Raw genomic sequence first — 27,171 nt, 5'->3', positions numbered from 1 at the left:
ATCACAGATAACCTCTTTGCATATTTTCCAACACTAATTAATAGTCATTTAATTTGCTACATCAATTTTTGACAGAGTTTCATTTAAACATCATAAAGGTTCTTACCTCTACCCTCAAATGCCAAAGGATTTACATTCCTTGAACATAGTAAACTTCTTTTTGTTAATTTTGCCACGTGAAGAATTATAATGATAATATTATTTCAAGCTGGAACCCTGTACATGCAGACACATATTCAAATCTTGAAATCATGTTAAAAAGCCAGTTGAAACCTTTTTTCCCTTTAACCAAAAGCTTTTAATCTTAAATTAGACTTCCCCTTGAAGAGAGTTTGCAATAGACTAAATATTGACACGGCTTCAGAATGCCAATAAAAATCATTTCACTTTGAATTTTCATTTAACAAAGTTTAATCCAATATTTTCAATTACAATAAAATCAGCGAAGAATATAATACACCAATAGCAGATTTTCAAAATAACATAAACATAATTCTTGAAAAGCCTTCTTCCTACGATGTAAAGCAAGGAAATTATGAAAATTTATAGTGATCTGCATATTTCTACCTAGTGTATAACTTTCTCAAAGCAAAGGGCTGGGTAAATATTTTCAATACCCATTGACAAATTTTCTATGAAACTTTTATGATCAGAACTCTTTGAACTTTTATGTGGTAATATTTTCCTTAGGGTCCTGAATGTTAGAGTCAATATTGTGTCTGCCTGTTAAGGCCCTTACTGGTTCTACGTCAAACTTTACACCAAGTCTTTACAGTGCTGTCGGGAAAGTAGGATACCGTTTCATAGGGCAAAGTGATTTTAATGTATGTTTAGTAAGCTCGAAATATGTAAACCCTTTTTGTACCAGGGTCCTTTCTCCGACTATAAAAGTTGAAAAGATTGTTCATGAAGGACCTCTCACGACTGTGATCAGGTACATAGAGAAGTACAGAGCAAATAAATCACTGCATAAGCTTTGTGACGGGAAATAAATCTTCAATCGACGGTCTCTGCAAGGCACTGCTCACTGATATCCCCTTTTCAACTTGCTCTTAAAGGGTAGGGAGAATAGATAGGGGTGGACACATCACTGAGCCTCTATTTGAATACCCTCCCTCTGTGGCTTTATACAATGTTGCTAATTCCCAGCCCCAAACAACCATGGTCTGGGTGTGTTGGAGCAAGCAATCCAAACACCAGACCGTGGCAAGACTCACTCACACATTCACTTCCATTGTGATCAGAGGCCACAGCTTTCCATTGAATAAAATACACTATTATCATGATTATCGATACATTCAATTGTGTCTTTGAAATATTTCTTTTGACGTCAATTCAAACCTTGCGCACGTTTTCACGACTTGTACCTTTCTTCGCACTGTGCCTGACTTCATCGTAGAGCCATATCGTTTTCACACTGAGTATTTCTTTCTGTCTCTGAGTGGGTCGTGCCCCTGTCTACCCTCCGTACTTTACACACTACCTCTAATCTGGCTTTTGAGAAAATCGGGGACGAATGAGCCACCCCTTACGTTTGTCCGAACACCTGCAAATAAAAACATTCTCGCCCCAACACAAAACAGGATTTTAGACCGCAAACCCCTACACTACACCCTTTCTCTATTCAAACCCAGCTTCAATACAATTTTTCACGCATATTTCACGGCGAATTCATGACAACTCTTTTATCCCATGAAGGCAAAATAGACTGATGTCCTAAGTTCATTTCTCTCAGTGAAATTCTTCATGCAAATATAATTCCACAGTGATACTTTTATGTGAAATGGAATTAATGCAGAATAAAAAGACAAAAAACACAAAAGCTGCCCTTTTCTTTGAAATGCATATTTCCTGCCCTTAGAACAGTTTCGAGGACACCCGTATTCCAATTTATGCAAATTAATACACTCTCTTTCTATTTTCTTTTAATGTCTTATTGTAATGTCTTGGATGGTGTTTCAGCAATTGATTTTACTAGGACAAATATTTATTACCTACAAATTAATGTAGACTATGTATAATTACTGTTGCCAGAATACAATTGCCAAAATAATGTTCCATGTCCAGAAATGATTGTCCTTTCTAAATTTTATTATAACCACAATACCGTATTCGACGTAATAAGCGCCCAGGGCGCTCTCAAAATAAGAAATAGGGGGCTCTTATTAGAATATTATTTTGGCTGAAAAAAACAGAGTTTATAGATAAATTTCCCGGCTTATGTTGACAGCCTGAAATGTTTATATACAACAGATATGTTTCCAGAATTTAACTGCCCATAATTGAGGATGCATATTACACACAAGTGCATATTTTATTGTGTACATTGATCAATCGGTAGGGATGCAAATTGGGATTGTTCACTAGCCAATATATTAGCAAATATCGCCATTGGCGCTTATTACGTCGAATACGGTAACATATATAGCAACATCATTGTACACATTTCACAAGGAGTTATCTTGTCATCTGTCAACTTATACATTGTTGAATTCTGTAATACAAACTCTGGTCAATCAAACATTTCTGTTATTGCCCATCCCGCCGTCACCAAATAGAAAGAGAAGCTTCAACCGGCTCTGTTGAAGTTAGATTTACACTGGCAAACAACCTATCATAAATACTGCACAACTTGATGACTGCACCCACTCATATAATAAGGGTATAATCGTTTTATTGAGATGCAGACAAGACCCATATACCCTAAAACCCGAAAAGTGGAAAACAATTTTTTTACACTGCCAAATGCAAACTTACACACCCAAACCATTATGGCAAAATATTAGCTAACCATGGTAACAGGAAAAACATCTTAAATGCAGTTTTTATTTCAGCAGCTCTCCAAATTACCATTTGAGCCCCTACTATCAAGAAAAGGCATGGGAGACAACACGATTCAAAATTCTTAAAAATAACACTAAATAATGTAACAACTCGCAAAAACAATATTTTCTTAACCAAGCCAATGTATCTGAAATTTGGAACAAACATCTTATTTAGGCAAGGGATCAGAGGCCCCCACTTCAACAGGACTTCAGCTCATGAATAGGGCATCACAGTGGAGCAGAGACATGTCAGAATGTTTCATTCATGCACAAGATTAATCATGGGAACCCTGCCAGGCTCTGCAGTCCAAACTCCACATCAGGCGTAGCCTTCACCTTAAAGACAATAAGGTGTGGGGGTCATTGGAATTTTATTGAGAACCGTTACAAACTATTCTGAACGCTCTCAAGGGCTTTGAAATACTATGTCATTTATAGTTGGCTTTGTCATTGTGATGTCATTAGGGATATTAGGGATCTTCCCTTATTGGTTCTCGAATGGTCTCGAGAGCTGGCGATATTGTGTCGATTCACGACAATGCATCAGCCGTGTAGCCATTTAGCTTGTTAGTTTTACGAACATATTAGCTATTCACGTCCCAGTCATTTCCGTCAAATCGTTTGATTTCTTACATAGAACTGTCAATGCTATGATGACAAATGAGATCTCTTTTGCAAATATTTGCATCAAATTCACCTTGGAACTTCAATGAACTGTTATTTCCTTATCAGCCCCTTGATTGAAGCATCTATATCAGAGAAATCTAATTTTGTACACCTTTCCTAACCTTTAGCCATAATCTGATCACCATTCTCATAATGTGTTGCAGCAAATGTAAGAATCAATAGTTCTTTTATTGCTTTAGCAATAACACTGTACTAGAAAATGACACAGCGAATGATGGGGGTTGCAATAATTTATCACAACTATATAGTGGGAAGTGGGGCATGAAAAAGTTACACTATTCTACATTTTAAAATGAAAACGTCATCAATTTGTGTGTGTGTGTGTGGGGGGGGGGGGGGGGGGGGGGGATGTCAGCGGGATATGAATATGAATATGATACGGTCCTTGAGCAATCCCCACCGTAAAATGACCAATCCATATAATCAGTCCCTTTTGATATTTGAAGTAAAGCCATTGTAACAGACCACTATCTGAACCAAATCATTGAACCCCTAAAACTGGCGAGAAATAGAAGGTAATGCACTAATAAATTTTAACTAATCAAAATGCATAGATATGCATAGAAAACGCCGCGTGGCTGCCAAAAGTAATAGATCATGACGTAGCCTCGTCTCGTGAAACCCCATCACTGTAACCTAAATGTCATTTGGCACCAATGGCGATTCCGGGCAGACGTCAGTAAAATGACGTTAACTTACGAGCATCAGTGTAAGTCTTGACCCTTGAGCGATAACTCAAATTTACCTGGCGATATGGAACCGGACAGGTGACAGATGACATTCTGACCATTGTCACAGGTGCCCTTAACCTGAGGTGGCTGTCGCCAGCTGATACCAATGGCCGGGATTGTGGTCTAATAATAGACATACTCAGTGTCTTTACGCACGTGCTGACCCTTACGGGCATGCGCCGATGGTTGTTAACCTATGACCTCAATGAAACGCTATACTTTATGGCGGATCTGTCATGTGTCGATGGGTTTGATGGTGTCGTTTGGAAATTCAATTTTGAAATAATATAATAATAACAGTTGCAGAGTCCATATTCTAGGCAAAACGGAAATGTTGGAATCTTCATTTTATTTTATTTGGGTTTGTTTAGTATACGACTTGCCAGGTTCAACCGGCTTGGCCAAAACAACACAAAACAAGCAACGTTTGTCCTCGCCATCCGATCCCGAAATTGTTTATTTATTGCATATTATTTTGCACGCAAGTTGATTATGTAGTGAGTTTGACAACTGAGGTTATATAAGCTCCAAGCCAGACAGGTTTAAACGTTTGCTTGTTATGCCGTTTGTATGAAACCAGTATCGGACAAAGGTGGACCCAGGATGGGGTTCCACTTGGGCCATTTGTAACCTCAATGGTGTGTTTATTATTTATTTTTTTTCTTTAAGGCCCTGTCAACATGTTATCATGGTACAAAATGCGAATACGAAATGTCCTCAGATGTAAAAAATAAAAAAGGGGGTGGGTCTCACTCCCATACTTGAACATAGACTTCCGACAATCGTAGCGCTAAGACCATCTAACCCCCATACTTGAACACAGACTTCCGACAATCGTAGCGCTGAGTTCGCTTTGTAGAACGGGACTAAGGCTCCAGGAACCAGAATAGTTATCAAAGTAAATAGGAAGCCAAAAAAAAACATAAAGCCAATAAAAACAGTCCACCCAACCCCATTGTTTGTTTTTTTAAAAAGACGAAGACCAGGAAATTTATTTCATGTGACCTATTTTATGTTTGAATCAAACAGACCTTTTACCTGGCATATTTGGACTGACCCTTAAAATTTACTGTCGCGACCCTAAGCCTGTTTGCTGAACGCACGGGGCAAGCCATTAACTGCAAGATTTGTCTCTTAATCAACAACATGAGAAAATGGGATTAATTCACAGTGAATCATACGTTTCTGTGAAATAGTTCTGGTCCATAAATCATAGAATCTTTGTCCCTGTCTCGAGATCACACGGAATGGTATGAAGTGGGCTGCTAAAACCGCGCCGATGATACTGTCGATGGAGTGCGCCAAGCACACTATCAAAGTAAGACGCCATGACGTTGGGCGGGTAATAAAACTCGCGGACTTGGACCAAACTATAAAGACGGAGGTCTGGAGAGCAGCGCTGAACTTCAAAGCATTTTGCACCGAAAGTTCCCCCTTTGTTGTCAATCGGCCTTACGAAAGGCGTATCGGCCCAATACGGGTGGGAAGGCATAGGGGTAGGAATATGAACCCGGAGGTGGGGGAGGGGTTGGAACGGTATATGAGGGTGATGGAATTGATGGTTGGGTTGTGGGGAATAATGGACGGTTATGTTCAGCAACATTGGGACGATGGTAGTGGTTGTAGTTGTGGTAGCTGACTCCATCGCGGAGATCCGGGGAGGATTAGGTTATCCTATGGTTTTCGTAAGATTGTGTTAGCACTCAATATTCACGCTATATGACGGCAGTTTGTACACAATAGAGTTTGGACCAGATAACCCAGTGATTGATATCATGAGCATCGATCCACGCAATTGGGATAAGGTGATATGCATCAACCAAGTCAGCGAGCCTGACCACAGATCCTGTTAGTCGCCCCTTGCGAGAGGCATAGTCGCCTTTTACGACAAAGATGGGTTAATGAAGACCTATTCTAACCCGGATCTTCACGGGTGGCTTGTCTGAGAGCTTAGTGAGGGTTTGGAGGCTCTTGCATGGCATTGACCCTGGTGACGTGGGTCGTTGTCACTAGACCCGTGAAGTTTCGGGTTGAGAACAGTTCTTCAGCAACCATGCTTGACCACCCGATCCCGTTAGTCGCCTTTTACAAGCATCGTCGCCTTTTACGGCAAGTATGGGTTGCTGAAGACCTACTCTATCCCGGATCTTCACGGATAATAAACGACCGTAGTTGAAGCACTCGTAGTAGGATGTCATGGCAATTGGTGGCAGCAGTAGTAAGGGTAATTGTGGTATAGAAGCAGTAGTAGTCGTATCCATAGTTGTTGTGGAGGTTGTGGCAGTAGTAGTGTTGTAGAATCAGTAGTGGTGAAAGTGTCAGAAGTAGTAGTGAGTGAGTATGGTTTAACGCCGCTTTAAGGAATATTCCAGCAATATCACAGCGGGGGACACCAGAGATAGGCTGCGCACATTTTACACATGTTGGGAATTGAACCCGGGTCTTCGGCGTTATGAGTGAACGCTTTAACCACTAGGCTACCCGACCGCCCCGCCAGTAGTAGTAGTAGTAGTAGTAGTAGTAGTAGTAGTAGTGGTCGTGGCAAGTGTGGTACAGTAGCATTAATGAAATTAGTAACAGGCTGGTGGTGGTAGCAGTGTTTATAGACGTAGTGGTAGTAGTAGTAGTAATCGTTGATGTAGTGGCAGTAGTATCAGTAGCAACATCAGTAGTGGTAGTAGTATTTGTAGATAGTAGCATTAGTGAAAGCAGCAGCAGTGGTGGTAGTAGTAGTAGTAGTAGTAGTAGTAGTAGTAGTAGTAGTAGTAGGAAGAGGAGGAGTGTTGTAGTTTCGACAATAGATGTACTGTTTTAGGATAAACATGAGATTGCATGAATACACAACGTACAGTACGTGATCTAGGCTACCAGTTGTCGGACTTCCATTTTTGTGAAACCCTCGGTGGCTGAGTGGGTTAGATCGCTGACTTTGTGTGCTGGCGATTAGGTGCCTTACCCTGGCAGGTGTGGGTTCGAATCCCGGACGGGACTCAACCCAAAAAAGTACTAGAATCTGTACTTTACTAAGAAAGTGTTATCCCAAATATAACATTAGTTACATGAGATTGCAGTTCAGGTGGTTCTCTTACAGGTAGTGCTACAGACGAGGTAGGGACACTAGACGGGCGTGTAGGCAGGAGACCGTCACAGTAGCACATCACGAAGTATAAGGGTAGTAGCAGAGACGAGTGACGCCGCTCCATGTAAAACCTGCGATAAATCTATCACCACGCTCCAAGGTAGACGGGTAGGGACCCAAGTATCCACGTACATTTGTTTCACGGACACTGGTGAGGGTTGACACTTGGACCAGGCGCTAAGTGTGATCTATTCCATTTTACTTTCAATTAGACGTGTTTTCCACTCGAGCTCCCGGGTAATACAGTCCCCCTAGGCGGCAGTTGGCGTTCGAGTAGGGTAGGGGGATTACAGGGGTCCCCGCGCGGAGACAGACAGGGGGACGGGGAGGGGTGAAACACGACCTTCTGAAGACACACACTTCTTATGAAGGTGCAATCAACGTGGTCGTAAATCTGCTGGTCTGGTCTTCACAGAGGGGTGCTCCAATCAAAGCAGCGTGTTTGAAAAACTTCAGCTCGTAGGTACAAACCTGAGCAGGACTCACGTAACGCACGGCACTTGTCTGTCTTGGGGAGAGTTGTAGATCACACTAATTGAATACTACGTTTAAGGTTTAAGTGGCAATTTGAACCTATCTCGACAAGACAATCGTACAAGGCACTCGAGTTAGACAAAAAAACATGTGTGTATAACGCACATAAATATTTGGATTTCAACCTAACGCTTGGGGAAGAAGAATAAAGGGTCTTTTTTAAGGCTTAAAATTGAATTTGCTAAGTCTGAATAAGATACATCATGATAATGCGTGCCGATTCGGCTTTGTCTGTACGGGGAGAATATGTAACAATGAACCATTACTTTTGATGTTGGATTACAGCGGGGAGACGTTTTACGTCCTTGTGTTTTCTTGATCTTGGACGATAAATTGGCAAAGCGTATTTACATTTACATTCTAAGCAGAGTAAAGGTCGCTGGCGACGAAACCGATGTCGAAACAAAATATCGATTCGACTGTTTTGTCGGATAATGATGACTACGAATAAATACATGAATTTTTTACAGGAAATATGTCAATGCACATAATATGTGATATATGATCGAGTGTTATGCTGTACACAATATCAGCGGTCAAGTTGTATGACCACAGATTATCGATGGAAGACATATCCGACTGACAATTTCAACAAAACACATACTTAGTATGTTCAACATATCATAGTTATATAATGTTTTACCAATGAAATCAATAAAAAAAAATGTAATTGCTTGCGGTCCCACATTGAGTCAGTTTGCTAACGTGTAACCATGATATGACAGGTTCATGTTTCAGACAGCTAGGTCAATGTCGTAAATGATAGTTCTCGCCAAGGCTAACAAAGCATAATGACTTTCTTTCAAGTTGTTATTTTCTTGGACACGTGAGGTGAGATTTTCGCGACAAAAAGTCCAGATGAATAGGAGACCCTCTGACATTAAAACAATGGCCACATTTTCATTTATTTAACAAGAACTCTGATATCTTACACTATCCAAATCCTTTCTCAAATGTTATTGCTATTTAGAGTACCCTCTTTTGCCTTCAAATTAATATCAACGGGATTTTCATCTTTTTCAGAAATTAATTCCAACGCCTTCTCACATTACAACTCCAATCTCGTCTCCAGTTGAAATGTATCTCTCAGCGCCTAATATCACCCTACGTTCTGTAAAAGCGTTGTCCGGGAAATTCAATAAAATCAAAGTGTAACTTTAGAATCCCCCGATAACGGAGTCTGTTTGCCTGATAACAAAGTCTTATTAAATTTCTACAAAAGCGAGGTAAATCCTTACATAAATGATAATCAATAAGCAATAATGGAAATGTGTACAAAGAAATGAGAGTGTCAGAATACGTTGAGGGGGGAAGAAGGGTGGTCGGCGATGTCGTGTCTGAGTATGAAGAAGTTGGAGTAGTCACTGATGGTTCTAATCGAGGTCTAAAGCATACCGGGACGTATCCATACTCCTAACTGGGATCCTGCCCTCATATGCCTCGTATTGTCAATTTTAGAAGCACATACGCTTAAATTAAAACTGCTCCCTTTTCTCTAATTGCCGTGAATACAATACAATTGCAATACACATTCACCGTTTCTCACAAGATGTAAAATGCTGTGGTGTTTTATTTGGGGGACTGAACATTACCCTGATCGGATTTCTACAGATTTAAGTTCTTAAAACTAATTCAAATTTCAAATTGGAAATCTGCCAAGCTGTTTTAACACAGGTTATGGTGAAGCGTCTGCTTATTTCAACTTGCCATCAGAGATGCACATCAGTTCGAAAGGGAAGAAACTTTAGATTTTACTTTCTTCCATTTTAGAATCTCCAAACGCATTACGGTAAAACGGAATCGATGACAAGTATTTTTTTTTATAAGATTGATTAAGACAGCGTAATATCGTCCATATGATTAGCTCATTAATTATTTTAAGTTTGCGCTTATCAGTAACTTTCTACGGGGATTACGGGAACTATTTTTCAAGGTGTGTACGCGTGTATCCATCATCCATGTGCTATCAGACGCACTATTTTTGGACTGTTTTTCCAGGTACGGATCTGTAAAAGTTTAAAACAATTACCACCTCCCTTGCTTTTTAACCCAGTGACTCATGGTGCTTGTTGTGATGTAGAGCCGTGTCCAGGCCAAGTATGACAGAAGTAACTCAATTGTTATGAATAATAAATTCCCGACTTCAAATGAAAGTTCTCAAATCTGCTCAGCAATGGTGTATACATAACCTTTGACGTCATAAACTGAGATCTTTACTTTCAGAGAATGCTCATTTTACGACGAATAATGCAGACAAAATGCCGCGCGCCAAAGTCGCGAGGAAGAATTCATTCCCTTGGAAGAAGGCTCGACAGTCGTAAAACCAGAGATTAATAGTTTAACTGGCACACAATAGCAACTGCAGATAGGGGACAGATACGAACTTAATTGAGCATAAACACACACAAAGCGCTGAGTCGCTTGGCAATATGATCTCGTCAATGACTGCTCCCTTGGGGGCTTGAGGATGTAGTGTAACAGGAGAGCCGAGTAAGATGCGGTGTTACAAGCGAGTCCCTCCCTATCAATGCTATTTACCCTACGGCTACCAAGGAGTAACCCAGTTATATCGTATTGGACATTGAATATCCCATTACTTTACAGGACTCCAAGGGCGGATCCAGCATTTAAAAAAAGAGAGGGGTCCAAAACTCCTCTCTCAGTCAATTTTACCGCCTACAACACAACATACTTCATTTATTTGGGGGAGGGGGGGCGTATTGTGCGCCTATGGGCTCTCTTATCTTCATGTATAGTTGAACCTAATTAAACTACTAATAATAGTATAATTTACGTGTTCTTTGATGTCACATGATTAGATTCCAGGTGTACAATGTTTTCTATCCAGCAGGCTCGAAAATGATAAGCCATTCTACCTGCAGTCATATTGTTTTGATGTTATAAACTTTTGGAGTATATTAGTTGGAATATACAGACAGTGATGACCAAACCAGAACACGATTGACGACGTTAGTTTAAACATGGTATATATTAGTCATTGCTTATAGAGAGGCATTGACGAACCCGGGTCTTCTGCGTGACAAGCTAACGCTTTAACCACTAGGCCACCCGACCGCATCCATCAGACGAACCCTCCTGTGACGACATGGACACATATACTATACTGCTGAAATGTGACACTAGTATGAAAGAATCGAGCGATCCTTAACTTGTTTCAGTTATATACGATATGGGTCAATGTTAGCAACGAAAAGTAGTAGTAGTAGTAGTAGTAGTAGTAGTAGTAGTAGTGAGTGAGTGAGTTTGGTTTTACGCCACTTTTAGCAATATTCCAGCAATATCACGGCGGGGGACACCAGAAATGGGCTTCACACATTGTACCCATGTCGGGAATGAACACGGGTCTTCAGCGTGACGAGCCAACGCTTATACCACTAGGCTACCCGACCGCCCAGTAGTAGTAGTAGTAGTAGTAGTAGTAGTAGTAGTAGTAGTAGTATGTTTATTAACATTGTACACATTAGCATACCAGTAGCTGATGACAAAAAACGTGCTCTTCCTGAGCTTTGTCTCTCCATCACCCACCAAACCCATACTATGTGTAAATTTCAACGATGACCAGTTCAACATGGAACCAGTTCCAGACATACTGGAACAGATACTGTTTAGCATAAATACCATATACCATCCACCCAATAGACCACCTTTCCCTGAACTTCTTGCCAAGTCATCTCCATCGGACCCCTTTCCAACTCCTCACCCCCTCCAAACCACGCGCGCACTTCACTCCCTCCCAATTTCCTCCCAAATAATGACACCCATCCTCCCCGGGCCTTCAAGCTGGGGGTTTCGTCTTACACCTCTTCTCACCCCCAGGCTAAGCATCTAGCCCTCCCTGACCCTTGCTCCACGCCAAAGACTCTTAATTCCCCGACCCTCCAGCTTAGCTCACATTACCCTCTTAACCCTCCACCCCAAGTCCAAACCAAGCACCCAGATATCCCGAGCCCTCTTGTCCGCTCCGGTGAATTTATGCGTTACCCCTTACCCTCAAGTGAGGCTAAGCCCTATTGCTCCATGCCTGCTCGCTCCCTTGCGCTCACACTGCCTACAGTCTAGCCACTGGGCTTGTATCTGAGTGCAAACTCTGTGGTCTACTTCAGTGTGCGTGGATTTCTCTCCACCGGTACAAGATTAATGACAGGATCAAGCCGGATTACTCATCAGCCCCCGCAGTGACGCGCACGTGCTGCACGAGAAAAGAGACAGAGGGCCTACCGTTCGTTGCTGTAAGATTCCGTCATGTTGTCATTGCCCGTGTGATGAACAATCTTTGTATTGCAGGGACACTATCACAAAATGATTGCAGCTCTGCGACTGTCATAACTCCCATAGATTAACACACAATTAAAACAACAGTGGTAACGATAAGGTCGTTTTGGGGTCCTAGATGTTTGGGAATGTTTTTTTAAACCTATTATATTAATTATTTTTCGGGGGTGGGTGGGTGGAAGTCCTTTAAGAGTCAGAATGATTATTAACACTTCTCCCTTTAAAGTGAGTGAGCTCGGTTTAACGTCGCTTTGAACAGTATTCCAGTGATATCACAGCGTGTCAGCTTAATGTGGGAGGAAAGCCCGAAGTGATGCAGGTGTCAGACGTTTACCACTTCGGTGAAACCAACAGAGCACGGGTACGGTGCTGACAAACCTACAAACATAATCGGGGCGAACCGGGATTCGAACCCCAAATCACAGAGTTCTGGCGTGCCCAAGGGACGCAACTCTGTACAGCGAATCGCGGCGCCTTAGACGACTGGGCCAGCCGTGCCTACTCTCCCTTTAAAGGAAATAGCTCCCTGTCAATGTGTCATAAGTGAGATTACTAATGTGGGATGAGGGTAGTGATTGACAACAACATTGATATAAATCACAACCATTTATTCGCTTGTAGAGTTGCGTCCCTTGGCCACGTCAGACACCTATGCCGTGTGTCTGAATCCCGGTTCGCCCCGATGATTTTTCAAGGTTTCTCAGCACCATGCCTTTGCTCATGGAATTTGGAAACGTCTAAGACCTGCACCACTTCGGGCTTTCCTCCCACAAGAAACTGACACGCATTGATAAACAACATAATTCACAGCGGCGTTAAACCCAACTCACTCACTCACTCACTAGTGCAGCGACAGGTGTCACTGAGGTTAATTTTGTTGCAATAAAACCGCATGCATCATGTGTAAAGAGCTCGTATAGTACAATATTGCGTATATTTATTACCCATAGCCGAAGAAGTGGTAATAAACGGGGGGGGGGGGGGAACCATTTAAATTGTCCCCTGCATCTACATCAGATAATGCTCCGGGTTTTACCCATACCATCCAGGCAACAAATACCACACATCTGTACTCATTGTCTAGCTCTGCTGGATATATTTTAGTACCAAAGCATGTAATCCGCTCTCAGCGATTGTGGGGGATAAGCTAATACCGAGAAAGGCCGAACCATGTCACGTGACCATGTCCGTCGCGGCTGCGCTACCTGTAAAACTTGGGTGCGCGACGTACTGCGAATCAAATGCGGCCGTAATTCGATCTACGACGGGGCAATGGAGTGAGACGTCCGACTAGGAATCAAGTGTGCCCAGTCGGTGGTTAACAGACCACGGGTGGGATGAGGGGTATCATTACCTGCTAACTACCGTTCGGTGCGCGTGTGGCACGTGAGGGGATACATTATCCGGCATTTTAACGCCCCGTGCTTGTCGTTGAGCAGCATGCTGACACTTCTGACTAATGGTGACAGGTGACAGAGTGAACTGTATAAATAACCGCCCCCAAAAGGTTATCAACTCTCGACAAATGTACAACATTTTTGAGAGCAACCGCTGATAAAACACCGCTTTAAATCCCAAATAAGTCGTAAACATCCCCCATCCATCCTTTGACTAATGACTGCTCCCTAACAAGGGTAGACAACTGCGATTAAGTCGCCACCTTTAAGCCGTTAATCCTTAGTTGATGTTAAGAAGCTGTCTGACATAAGCTGGGCGCCCTAAGGTGAATGTTGGGATATTTTGTTTCCAGTGTCAGTCAGTCAACACGGGTCTATGATGACGCGCTTATTTTGTTCTAACACTTTAGAAATGAACTCGCATAGCTAGATTCAATTTCAATCAGAAATGAGAGTTCATATATCATATCATTTTATCAAAATACAATTCCGACGCAGCGCATTCTGTTATGGTCTATGTTCATTATTTATTGAATTTCAGCTTTGTCTGGATTATATTAATTCTTCTCTTTCTCACAGCATTTTCCATTTTTTAATGAAAAAATGTGCCCAAGTTCTTAGTGAGAATTTTGCATTTTCCACATCCATCAAATCGTCAAATTTAAAGGCAAATTCAAAAATCTCAAATGCGATGCGCATTTTCATACAAATAATCCTTTTAAGCAAAACATAAATCAACAAAATGTGTGAAAAAACACTCAAAAACATTTTCTCGGAACCAAACGGTTCGCATTTGCAATGGAGAGCAAGTGCGTCGGTATTGATCGGAAAGGGTGTTGTATAAAATAATGATAAATTTTCATTCACCTGTCAGCTCCGTCCTAACAGTAGTAATGACAGCCATAAAGGTGTGCTCATTTACAGCGGAGGGGGGTCGGGCCGAGTATTGGAAGGGGGGGGGGGGACACACACACACACACAGAGACACACACACACACACAGAGAGGTTAGGACGTGCGTTCAATTAGGGCACTGTTAGGGACGATAAGTAGGGAGTCGTGTGGGTACGGGGTGGGGGGAGAGAGAAAGAGAGAGAGAGGGAGAAAGCAGTCTATACAAAAGTTTTGAGTCTGGTTTTACGCCGCATTTCAGCAATGTCGCGGGTCACCCAGGTTGGGCGAACCACGCAGTGTACCTACGACGAGTGAGCGCTGTAACCATTAGGCTGCCCCATGGGGCCCTAAGTAAGGGTAGGATAACGATGGAATTGGTGTGTAAGAGTGGGAGGGTCGTACAAGCAGCTGGAACGCTACAGAAACAGTCCATCTGTACAGACACATGGTTGTCAGTGGGACGATACAGCATATAGGGAGGTGTTTCATCATCTATACATGGGTATATGCTTAAAGAGAAGCGGAAGGGGATCACGTAAAATAGATTCGTAACGGACCAGTGTAGATCCCGGGTAGAATAGGTCTTCAGCAACCCATACTTGCTGTAAAAGGCGACTATGATTGTCGTTAGAAGCGACAAACGGGATCGGATGGTCAGGCTCGCTGACTCGGTTGATGCTTGATGCAATTGCTTGGATCGATGCTCATTATGTCAATCACTGGAATGTCTGGTCCAGACTAGATTATCTACCTGGAATATTGCTGAGTGGGGCATTAAACAAGAATTAATATCAGCAGAAATTCTGCGAGGTTTCAACCGATCCCCGCATGTGGTGGTATATATCTTTATATTCGCTCCCTATCCGTATTCTATATAAATACGAAACAACCTATCAAAATAGTTAGATTTCATATTATTCTGGCAAAACCTGTGCCTGGATACTCTAAGATGGACACCGTCACTGGTTAGTTTGTGATTTTGTTGTTAAACGCCGCACTAAGCAATAGTCCAGCTATATGACGGCGGTCTGTAAATAATCGAGTCTGGACCAGGCAGACCAGTGATCGATATTGTAAGCAACGATCCACATCGTCGGGGTATGACCACATGCCATGAACCAAGTCACCGAGCCTGACCACCCGATCCGTTTGGTCACCAACAGGTCGAATCTAGAATACCCACTAACGTCGTCCCTAAAAGCTCCGAAGGCAATTGTTTTAAATTTGCGCTTTAGAAGAACATTGCATCTATTAGAGAGCGTTATTTACTTTAAGATGAAACGGAGCACCTAAATAACACACCTATGCATGGAATGGATTAGAAAATGTTGATATCAGTTAAACTTATTGGAAGACATCAGGTCTTTGAATTGGGGTCTAAGGCGGATATATTTGGCATTATATTTTCATATGCAGCAAAGGTTATTTTCTTCATTTGTTGTGTGAGTGTGTGATAGAGTTAAGATTTATAATCACTCATATTTTTTCAGTTTAATTTTTATTTGTTTTATTGACTGTAAATGATATTCCTGACATTTTGGTATTGTTTGGTAATACATTAGGCTTTGCATTAAAGGTTATTTTCATTAATTGGAAAATTGGTAATATATTTTCTTGGCAGTTGAGGTTATTATTTAATATTATGTATTTGTATAATACATTTTATTTGCAGTGAGGTTGTTTTGTCACATTTAGGGAATATTTTTTAAATTTAATTTCTTTTCAGTTTCTTTATCATTGCTTTATCATTTTCGGTAGTATATCCATCGCTGATGAACAAGCGGCTTCATTGTTTGGTCATATGTGCAGCTGCTTCTAGATCTACTAGATGGAAATTATGAATATTGAATTTACTCTGCAGGGAAAATATTTACTTTCATCTGAAAATATTTGTCATTTAAAAACTTCCATTATCAGAATAGTTCTTTTAGTCAATTCTCAATATCTTTATAACCAATATTCAAAGTATTTCCTGATGGAACCACAGTGGCCAATATAAGTCATATATAGATTCTGGAAGAAGATACGAGGTGTGTGTTATCAATGTATCTGTGAAGAATTTTGTCGAAATTGACATTGGCAGTCATTGCTGTTATCAGAGCTGTGATTCTCCTGCCTTTGTTTCAACATAGGCCGGTTTTAAGTAATTTGTTATGGTCCCTTCAACAAAAGAGAGGAAGACTGCCCAAACACCAGACAAAGACCTCGTGGCATCTAACAAGATATGTAAATATCCACGCTTTTATTGGTAGCGAATCCTTGCCCTGACTAGTCCGTGTGTTCTTCCCCAACAAGACAGGATACGGCCATCTTTTGTCATCGAATTTGCTCACGCTTTGAAGCAGACTGCACGTGGGACAATTAATGACGCTTCTTGCCAAGGCTTGCGGGCAGCTCCCGAACGTTATTTGTTTTTCTGGTGTCCAAATTAATCTCACGGGTACCTTCTATTCACCATTACATCACACTCGCTACTGTCGTCTGCTCGCAAGATTCGCGCCACATTGAAACTGTCAGCCCTATAAATCAACGCTCAAGAGGAGCGATGCCGCGCCACACAGTATTAAATGAGGGTGTCGGCTCCCTTGGGAGAGGAGATTGACTAAACGATGTCATTAAAGCAATTAAGTCATTGACATGGCTTACAATATTACTAGCCCTTCGCTACAGATACTACGAAATACCAAGAAAGACTCGCCATTACCCTTACGGCACCCCGACCTAGCATCTGTAATTAAGAATCAAATGACGACCAACACGGGAGTTTAGGTTGCATTTATTACTTGGCTCTGTACTCATTTAACATAAGATATAATCGCCATCGAGGTGTTAGGGAGAGCCGAGTAGAGTCACACTTATCAATTAGTAGTCTTACGGAAAGTACTTTTACAACAGTTAATACGTAGTCGTTAGGTAACACGTCTGTTAGACGGACGTTTGATTGCAGGTGTATAATGAGGCGTGAAGAAATCGTTAAATTTAACCAAATACAGCAGTTATTTAAATATTATTGATAAAGGCCTTGGTGATTAAATAACAGACTGATAAGCTGTTGGTTAAGGCACTAAACCATATCCCGATGGAGTTATGGTGTATAACACTTTGGAAGATGAACACTCCATTTAACAAATATTTTCTTAAGGATACCACACAAAGGTAGATTCTATTCATAAATATTTTAAAACTCTAATATGTTTTTAAATTGTACAAAACCTATTTTGTTATATACAGAGTATTCCCAGGCCATGATATAACTGAAATACTGTTCAAAGCGGGGTTAAACTGAAAAACTGTTCAAAGCGGCGTTAAACAAAACTCACTCACTGTGTATCATATTACGCATAAAATAACATTTCAAATTTAATTTCGTTAAATATAAGTAGTATGTAATAAATAAAGTAATATTTCAAACGACCATAGCAAACTCGGGAACCTACAACATTTGGTTTGCATTTGCTTCAAATGTAGTGGCGCTTATTACATTTCTACTAATATATGTGGAAGTAGAGCATATCATAACAGACAAATCAATTTAAAAACTTATATTGCTACCCCGACGAAGCATATCAACAACGCATTGGAACAGTAACCATATTGATTCCGCCTCCATTAATATACAGCGTTTCGGTGCATCCGTTTGATGGGGTATCAAACAGTCTATTCATTTTCCCACCTTTGGGTGTTTTAAAAAACCCAATATATACACACTTTCAACAATGCCAACAATGTTTTTATTTTGGTATATTTTTCAACAAACAAAGCATTTGCCCAACCCCCATCCTATTAAATGAAAGAATGTTCCATAACTTCAATCAAAATGAACCTAGTAAAAAGATGATTTAAATGACTACCACAACAAAGAAGTAAAAAATCCAAGCGCATCTTCATATATTACAAGTTTTATAAATACGAATAAATTATAGATATAATAATATCCTGCAGCAATTACACATAGAAGAATATTTAAATCGCCACTAAAAAACAATAGCATACGTAAGGTACATAAACTATTAATGTTTGTGGTTGAACTGTTCATATGGTAGCTTTCGCGATTTTTATTAACGATACCGTTACAGTATTTGTCCCGCTTTCATGTGAAACTTACTGGTTGAAGGCACATTTTCATAAATCTAGACTATCAATCTCCGAGTAAATATTATTAAATTTCACCTGAGATTTTCCTGGTGTGTTTGTGTTAAAAATGTTTCATCAACAATAGGTAGCGTTTTAATTAATACAATATATCCAGCATGCAAAACAGACGAAACCACATACTCCACGCGTTGTGTGTCAAGTCACGATATTGTCTAAACAAATGCGTGTACATCACGATATATATTGAATTATTATTATTTTCATGGCTTGAATGTGTGTCAGTTTCTATTGAAATATACAATCAGATCTATCGTTTGTATCATCATGGCCTACTGTGAGCCTGTTGCATGGTGACAGATGGCCAAATTTAATTTGAGTTATATGACATATAGCATTGCATACCGAGTTCATGTAATTACAGTTTAGGAGAACTGCAAAACGCGAAATGTGCGACATTAACGCAATTTAGAATTAAAAATAATTGCTGATAAATTGACAAAAAATAACCAGTACCAATTAATGAAACGAAATTGAAAGAATTGATGAAAGTCATACAAATATCATTTCATATTTGCTTTAACACTATGAATATTCACGGTTTTTCAATTTATTAAACGAAAAAGATGTATCTTGTTTACGAATAATATTATTTTAAAAATTCTATTGGAGAAAAGCATTTTTATTTGAATACAAATATATTAAATGTGGATATGAAACTGAAATATTCGAACAATTCATGCGAAAAATATATAATGTGAAAGGCTCTATCGCCAAAATATAAATTATTATGTTGATCTTCGCATAAGCATAAATCATAAATATACAAACTCACACAGAAGCTGGTAACATTCCTTAAGATGTATTTCATAGCTAAGACTATTAATGCACGTACAACAAAATGTTTTTTTCTTTTATGAGGATAAAATACTAAAAATATTTTTAGAGGAAAATTTATATTTTATCAATCAATAATTTTCAAAAATATTTTCAAATTGTTTCTTGCTGTTAATTTCACGTCACTCCACAGAAACATTTGACACCTTGCTGACATATGTCAGTTGATATTAACAAGTGTTATCGACATCTCGCATTTCTGTACTATTGACGGAAGTCATTGAGAAGCCGAAAAACTCGACACAGATGCAGCAGAGCCTTGAACTATACACGCGGGATTATGGATATACACATAAATAGGAGCTTCCCCAACACAGCAACAATCCAAATTAAAATTTGAGAGAAATCCAAATCTCGATTTGGTGCCATGAAACTTAATTTGAAATCCGAATAGTTCATTAAGATTTCAACACAATTGATCGCCATATATGATACATCAGCTTACGCGGAACCATCTTGCCAGGGCGATAATGACAAGGATTATACCTTATGTTCAATGTTGGCCCACTACAAGTTGACTAGCTTTGACCAAACAGGTTGCACGCATGGTTGGAAGTAATTGCATATAATACAGTGTGTAAATGAATAGGTCTTTTGTATGACACAAAAATACAAAATTATCTTTTATTTTATCTTATCTATATCCAGGAAACAGAGGATAGGTATAGTTTCGATGCCAATATTATTCTATTGGGATATAATTTTTAAAATGATTGTTTAACTGAATTACACAGGACCTAAAGTCACATTGAGATATACTTGTATATATGTGTATTCACTTTTAACTACCCGCTTCAACAAATCTTGAATGTATGTACCATAATAATGATCCTCGATCAATATCTGCTATTTTGAAAATGCTTATATAAACAGAACAATTTCTGATAGATTTTAAAATTCTATTTAGATTTAATATTTTCTAATCATGTTCTTAACACCGTCCATCAATAAATATATACATGGATATGTAGATAATTTTAAACATCACTCTCATAGGTGATTTTAACCACAACTACAGAGAAAGTCATACTATAAGCTACAGTAAATGCACATTCGACAGATTGGACATTTTTCATCTCCCACAATTATAATTTATTACAGACGAAATTGTGCATGCATGTTATGTACTGACCAACAGGATAAGCATCGCCAAAAAATGTAAAATATGTACAGTTGTAAAATATTGAAAAAATAAACCCAAAATGTGAACTGGGTCGACTGGAGGCAACCAGACCTTTGGGACGATGTTTGTGAGCAAGTGATGCGTTTGAAGGAGCATACAAGTCTCTGGTGAAGAACTTTTCATTCGATGAGTTTAAAGCTGAATAAAATTCGGCGTGGTTTCTCTTTTCTAACTCACCTGTACTTGTACATAGTACTATATACCCACGTGTGTAGACGTACATACGTTCACGTTCGTATTTACAGTACAAACTAGAGTAACGCGCAAAAGAATGGATGCACTATGTTCGATGGTGGCTAAAAACGAAAAAACAATAAATGGTAATTCGATGGTGATATTTTTAATGCGGGTATCATAGTTTTGTTTGGACCTTAAGTTTGCAGTGTTCGGCGACTGGTATTATTAACGTAACGTTGTTTTGTAATTATTTTAGTCAAATTCATTATTCAAGTGGATACTTTTTGCTCGGCAGTTTATTTAATTACCTGATTTCCCTCCTGTCGTATTCACAGGTATATAAATTTACATAAGTATGCACATGTGTGTGATACTGTCTTTGATGACCCATGCATACCGAGGAACGGTGATGTCTTTTTCAAGATAAAAAAACAAAAAACATCACATGGTGTTAATATTAAAACACAATGTGTTCAGGTGCCCGTGGACGGTTGCAGTATGTATTGAACATCACACTGACTCACCGGTGCAGCTTAATCAGCAATGATTTTCAAAGTTGCTGAACCGTGTCAAATATTTTATTTTTTTATTAACAGAATGTTTGTTAAACGGCAAAACGTTTTATGACATATATTTTCTATCATTATCATGTATTAAGATACTCTCATAACCTATCAAATATTACATAAAACATAACATCTTCAAGAATATAATTCTATTTGGCAGGTTTTGCACCATGGCTTGAGCGCCAATGTAATTGAAAGTCTCTTCATAATAGTAGTCATGGCAACAATGAGTCCAAAACAGTATAGAAGGTTTACAACTAAAGATAAAAATGTATCAACATTTTGACAATAAATAGTTCACTAAAATTTTTAAAAAATAATTTCTTGTCTATTTTCTAGCCGACGAGTGTTTATTGAATGAGGACAGTGCCTGACTATCGAGGGATTTGGAAAATTATAATAATTATCTGACATTTATTTTATCCTTTTTAGAGAAGAGCTACTTTACGGCATTGGTATAAAGAGCTCTTCCCAGAAGAAGGGGCAGCCTAGTGGTTAAAGCGTTCGCTCGTCACGCTGAAGACCCGGGCTCGATTCCCGACATGGGTTCCGTGTGTGAAGCCTATTTCTGGTGTCCCCTGCCATGATTTTGCTGGAGTATTGCTAAAAGCGGCGTAAAACCATACTCACTCATTCACTCACTCCCAGGAGAAAGGGATGCCGATGGTTCCACGACCTTCATGAGCTCAAATTAAACAACGCTACACGTATGTTTGTTGCTAAGGGTAAATTACAGATGTTAACCACGTGGATGTTGGAAATATATTTTTTATGTAATAAGAGATATGTTCCAAATTTTGACGATCTTGTGGAACTTTCTGCTGTAGCTTCATGTCTCCATTTTTCTACATCATTCATCTTTCAGGGGTTTTTTCTGGAACCATCAGATAGCTATGAGTGAGTGAGTGAGTGAGTGACTGAGTTCAAATCTGACGAAGATCGGTATGCCGTCCATATTTTAGGACTTTTATTTTCAGGGATTAATGCATTCGACAGTACTAGTGTTGTAGACACATCCCTCTCTCCCTTCCTCTCCTCACCCCTCCATCTCTTCATCCCTCCCTTCCCCGCTTCTCTCAGTCTCTCCCTCCCTCCCTGTCTCTCCATCTATCTTTCCCTCCCCATTCCTCTCCGCATCCTTCCCTTCCCCGCTTCTCTCAATTCCCCCGTCTCTCCATTCATCCATCCCCCCTTCCCTCTCCCCTTTCTCTCCTTACCCCTCCATCTCTTCAACCCTCCCTTCAACGCTTCTCTCAGTCTCTCCCTCCCTACCTGTCTATCCATCTATCTTTCCCTCCCCATTCCTCTACGCATCCTTCCCTTCCCCGCTTCTCTCAATTCCCCCCTGTCTCTCCATTCATCCACCCCCCTTCCCTCTCTCCCTTCCTCTCCTCACCCCTCCATCTCTTCATCCCTCCCTTCCCCGCTTCTCTCAATTCCTCCCTGTCTCTCCATTCATCCACACCCCACACCCCCCCTTCCCTCACCCCCCTCTCCCACTCTCTCCATCCTTCCACTTCCGATCGCCTGCCTCACTTGGTTTTGCTTACAAGGGCCGCCATTAACGGCGATCACATGTCAAAGTAGCCGACTGACCAACTGTCCAGGAATGACTTACTTAAAACATTTTACAAATATGCGACACCCGTCTCAACTTTGAACAAAAGTGCGGATAGACATCATGTTTGATATAAAGATGCCTTAGACTACGGTTTTCAAAAAGAATATGATAAATATTTCAAAGAAGACGACAGATGAGTTTTGTGTAATCAATGTAAATTTGTTTTTTGCAACAAAAGAATCGCCTGGCTCGTCCTACATGCACGGGTAGGTTAATGTTATGTAACATGCGACCCTGTTTATCCAGAGAAACAGTCCGGATCAACGAATCCCCGTCTAAACAAAACGTGTGCTCCTTTCACTTGACTAAAGACGTTCCAAAGTGAAAATTCCGGAATGAGGGGGATTCCGGATAATCGAGGCCCGAATCATAAGTTTAAAAGGTCAACACCAACAGGAAGCATTATCTTGTACTGCGCATGTCCCACACAACCGGAAGTCAGAAGAACAGAACAGAGTCGTCTTCAGCACGCAAGTGGAACGTTCGTTAAATATTTCATATTTTTGACATAACCACAATACAAAATGGAATAACATATTTAGTACTCACTTTTCGTAGTCTGTTTTACAGTAGAGCTTTCTGTCCCGGGCGAAGCAGGATCCGGTGAGAGGTATTTGGCATATTGCGCACTGGAGACAGTGTTCGTGCCATGAGTTTTCCATGACTTTCAACAGGAAGCGGTCTTCGATGGGGCACTGACACCCAGAACACACCTCCTTGTGAACCACTGTCTGAGAAGGCATGCCGTCTGAAGAAGTCAAAAACTGGTAGTTCAGGCGGTGGTCATGTAAATGATTCTAAAAATGATAGTGTATATTAAAAGATGTGCATGGCGTCAGGGTAGCCTAGAGGTTACGCCGAAGACCCGGGTTCAATTCCCGACATAGTACAATGTGTGAAGCCCATTTCCTGTGTCCCCCGCCGTGATATTGTTGGAAAATTGCTAAAGCGGCGGAAAACCAGTCTACCCCACCGCCTAGTAGTAGTAGTAGTAGTAGTAGTAGTAGTAGTAGTCTGACATCACACAACTTTACGCAAGTCTACCTCTTTCTCGTGTTGATATAGATCAAGGTAACCGACAAATAACATCTACATTAGCTCTGTTACGAATTATTGAGATAACGTACACTAACCCGTTCCTCCTTAGAAATAATTGTCACAATGTTCAATTGAATTTTTCACACACCAGATTATCTGTGTGAAGATCTACTTCACGCATACATGTATAATGGATGTTGTTACTCATCGCGGAAAGATTTCCATCTGTTTGACAATATATTTGATAAATCTATTCGATAAATATAATCATCTATTTGACAATATTATCATGTCCATTATCACGATCCGGTATATGTTTGTTCGGTCTAATATCATAAATTTTCAAACTAAACTGAAAAAGTAGTTTATAGATTTATGATAGTATTTCCCAGTACAAATCAAAGTATTTTCGTACGATATGGGGTTTTTTAGACCCTAGGTATCAATGTTTGTAAAAGAAATATCAACATGTCAAACACGAGGTAAGGTATTCCCAGTGCACTAACGCAGAGGTTAAACTATCAGGCGATCGTGTTGCCGCACTGACACCTTGCTACACAAACCCCACAAACATATTGACGACCATGTTTGTGTTAGAAATTATACTTTTTAGAAAACCATCATTGTATTATAACTAAACATCTCCAAAAGTGTTGCAGTCTCTTTGAAGACCGAGTAACACACACGATGCTAAACACAAGGCAAATAGTCCCCCTCTCGACCGCTTTGATAGCCTTGCATCTCGGCATGGTCGGCGCATAGACCTCGGGTGGTGGGAGCGCTGGGCAGAGAGGCTATGGACGGGGGAGATATGTAAACTTGGGGAGCAAACAGAAATATTGAATACAGTGTTTGGAAAATCCTCCAAAAGCCGGCCAAGTGTCAAGAACTGAGAAGGATAGTGAAAGACTATCGGAAATCTATTCTTGTTTTGAGTACAGGTGGTGCGAGGTTGGCCAGTAATCTGAAAATGATATACAACGACATGACAGTGGGACCTCTTTGATTCCGAAGCTCCAAGAAAACCGTTGAGAAAAACAATGGCGGGGAGCTTGGCTGGTATTGAGAGACGGGCAATAGATTTGGCAAACCAAACAAAGCCCTTTGTGGTCAACGATTGAAAAGCCATTTTTCACAGGGTGGTCAAGTCGCCCCCGTGTTTGACTGGCAGCTGAGGGGTAAAGGGGGCATGCGGGTTGAGGAGGGACCTTTGGGGAAGGGGTTAGAGAGGACAGCTTTAGAGACGGGTGGGAGGTTTGAGGACATGGGAAGGGGTGGGCGGGGTGCACAGAGGTTGGGGTGGTGGGTAACAAAGGTCATAATAGTTGTCGTGCTTCAAATTAGAGAAGATGGTTTACGGTTGAAGGAAGACACTAGTTGAAGGTTATTGTGGGCTTCGATAAGATATAAAAATCGGAAATAAAATGCCTCGCAAAAGAAAGTATACATTTAAAAATTAGATTTGATAAAAAAAAATCCAAACGTCTTCAAACGTTACTAGGCTGAAGTAACAATTGAAAGTTAACGTCCTAACACAACCATGTAACCCGCATGAAATACATTACCACCGATGAACCATTTCCAGGTTGCTTCATTTTAGCCCGGCAGTTTAGATGCTGGTTTTGGCGAAGACCAAGAAGGAAGGTGTGTGTTTTTGCGTGTTAATACTTACTGCATAAAGAAGATGGATATATTCCTATCCTGTCGGGCATGTGTCTTGCTGCTCGTGACATTGACGTGTGACAATAAACTGCAGTGGTCTAGACAAAATGGATAGGTACACTTGTGACATACTGAGATTAAACTTCGAACGTAAATGACACTATTGTCTACCTACGTTGTCAACACGACAAGTTTTGTGTGAGTCAACATTCGTATTAGGTGTGATGGCAATTGTCAAACATGACCACTCGGTCTCTCTTCGGAAATACAAACTTATTCGAGAACGCTCGGAAAGCATCCGGTTGGACCAACTGATAACAACTGTTCCGATGTCCGACACTCAGTTTACGCCTACCAGACGCGCGGGTTTATCAGACAGCAGACGCGCGGGTTTAACAAATAACATTTACTCGGATTTAACAGAGAGCATATGCTCGGGTTTAAGAGATAACAGATGCTCGGATTTAACAAATAACATATACTCGGATTTAACAGACAGCTTATGCTCGAGTTTAAGAGATAACAGATGCTCGGGGTTAACAGATAACATACACACGGTTTTAACAGATAACATACACACGGGTTTAACAAATAACAGACGTTCGGGTTTAACAGGTAACAGGCACATTGGTTTAACAAATATCATTCACTCGGGTTTAACAGATAACATGCACACGGATTTAACATAACATACGCTCAGGTTTAACAGATGACAGGCACACTGATTTAACAGATACCATTCACTTGGGTTTAAGAGAAAACATTCACTCGGGTTTAACAGATAACAGACGTTCGGGTTTAACAGATAACAGGGACACTGGTTTAACATATACCATTCATTTGGGTTTAATAGATAACAGGCACACGGGTATAAAAGACACAGGGGTTTTAACAGATAACAGATGCTCGGGTTTAACAGATAATATTCACTTGGATCATACAGACAACAGGCACACGGGTTTAACAGATAATGTACACTCGGGTTTAACAGATAACAGATGCTTCCTGGTAGTACTGTAAGGCTGATTTTTACATTAGAATCAACTTTGAAATATGTATACTTGTAGTGCATTTATCATACCCACATAACAGTCACAATATAACAAAAAACATGTTTCATGAATGTTCGTGTTTCACGTATTGTGAATACGAAATAAGTTAAATTACTGTTAAAAAATACTTAATCTGTTTATCATACTCACGTCAGGTTTGATTGGAGACGTATACGACTCAGTTAGGTTCATATTTTGCCGATTCCGTTTCAAACATAACCAATTTATGCGTTTCTTTTTGAAAAAAACTATTTTTCGCAATGATACTAAAACTAATTAACCATAAACATCACATTGATAAACGTCCCTGGCATGTTTCCTCTCCACATACCACGATAATCATAAAAGCACACACAATGTTTCGAGTCGGGTGACACTTAAAGG

At 40.2% G+C, this 27,171-nt stretch overlaps 1 protein-coding gene across 1 annotated transcript in view; it reads right to left on the bottom strand.

Annotated features, from left to right (window-relative positions):
- The window catches only part of LOC139458988 (LIM homeobox transcription factor 1-beta-like), a 68,379-nt gene that overhangs the window by 24,161 nt on the left and 17,047 nt on the right, over positions 1–27,171 (bottom strand). The window contains exon 3 of the mRNA XM_071240427.1: positions 23,585–23,783. Coding sequence (XP_071096528.1) covers positions 23,585–23,783 — 199 coding nt within the window. The remainder of the gene's footprint in view (positions 1–23,584; positions 23,784–27,171) is intronic.

This window comes from Haliotis cracherodii, unplaced genomic scaffold (genome assembly GCF_022045235.1).
Source record: "Haliotis cracherodii isolate W230 unplaced genomic scaffold, xgHalCrac1.p SCAF_13, whole genome shotgun sequence".
Lineage (NCBI taxonomy): Eukaryota > Metazoa > Mollusca > Gastropoda > Lepetellida > Haliotidae > Haliotis > Haliotis cracherodii.
This window is presented reverse-complemented; position numbering and strand designations above follow the sequence as displayed.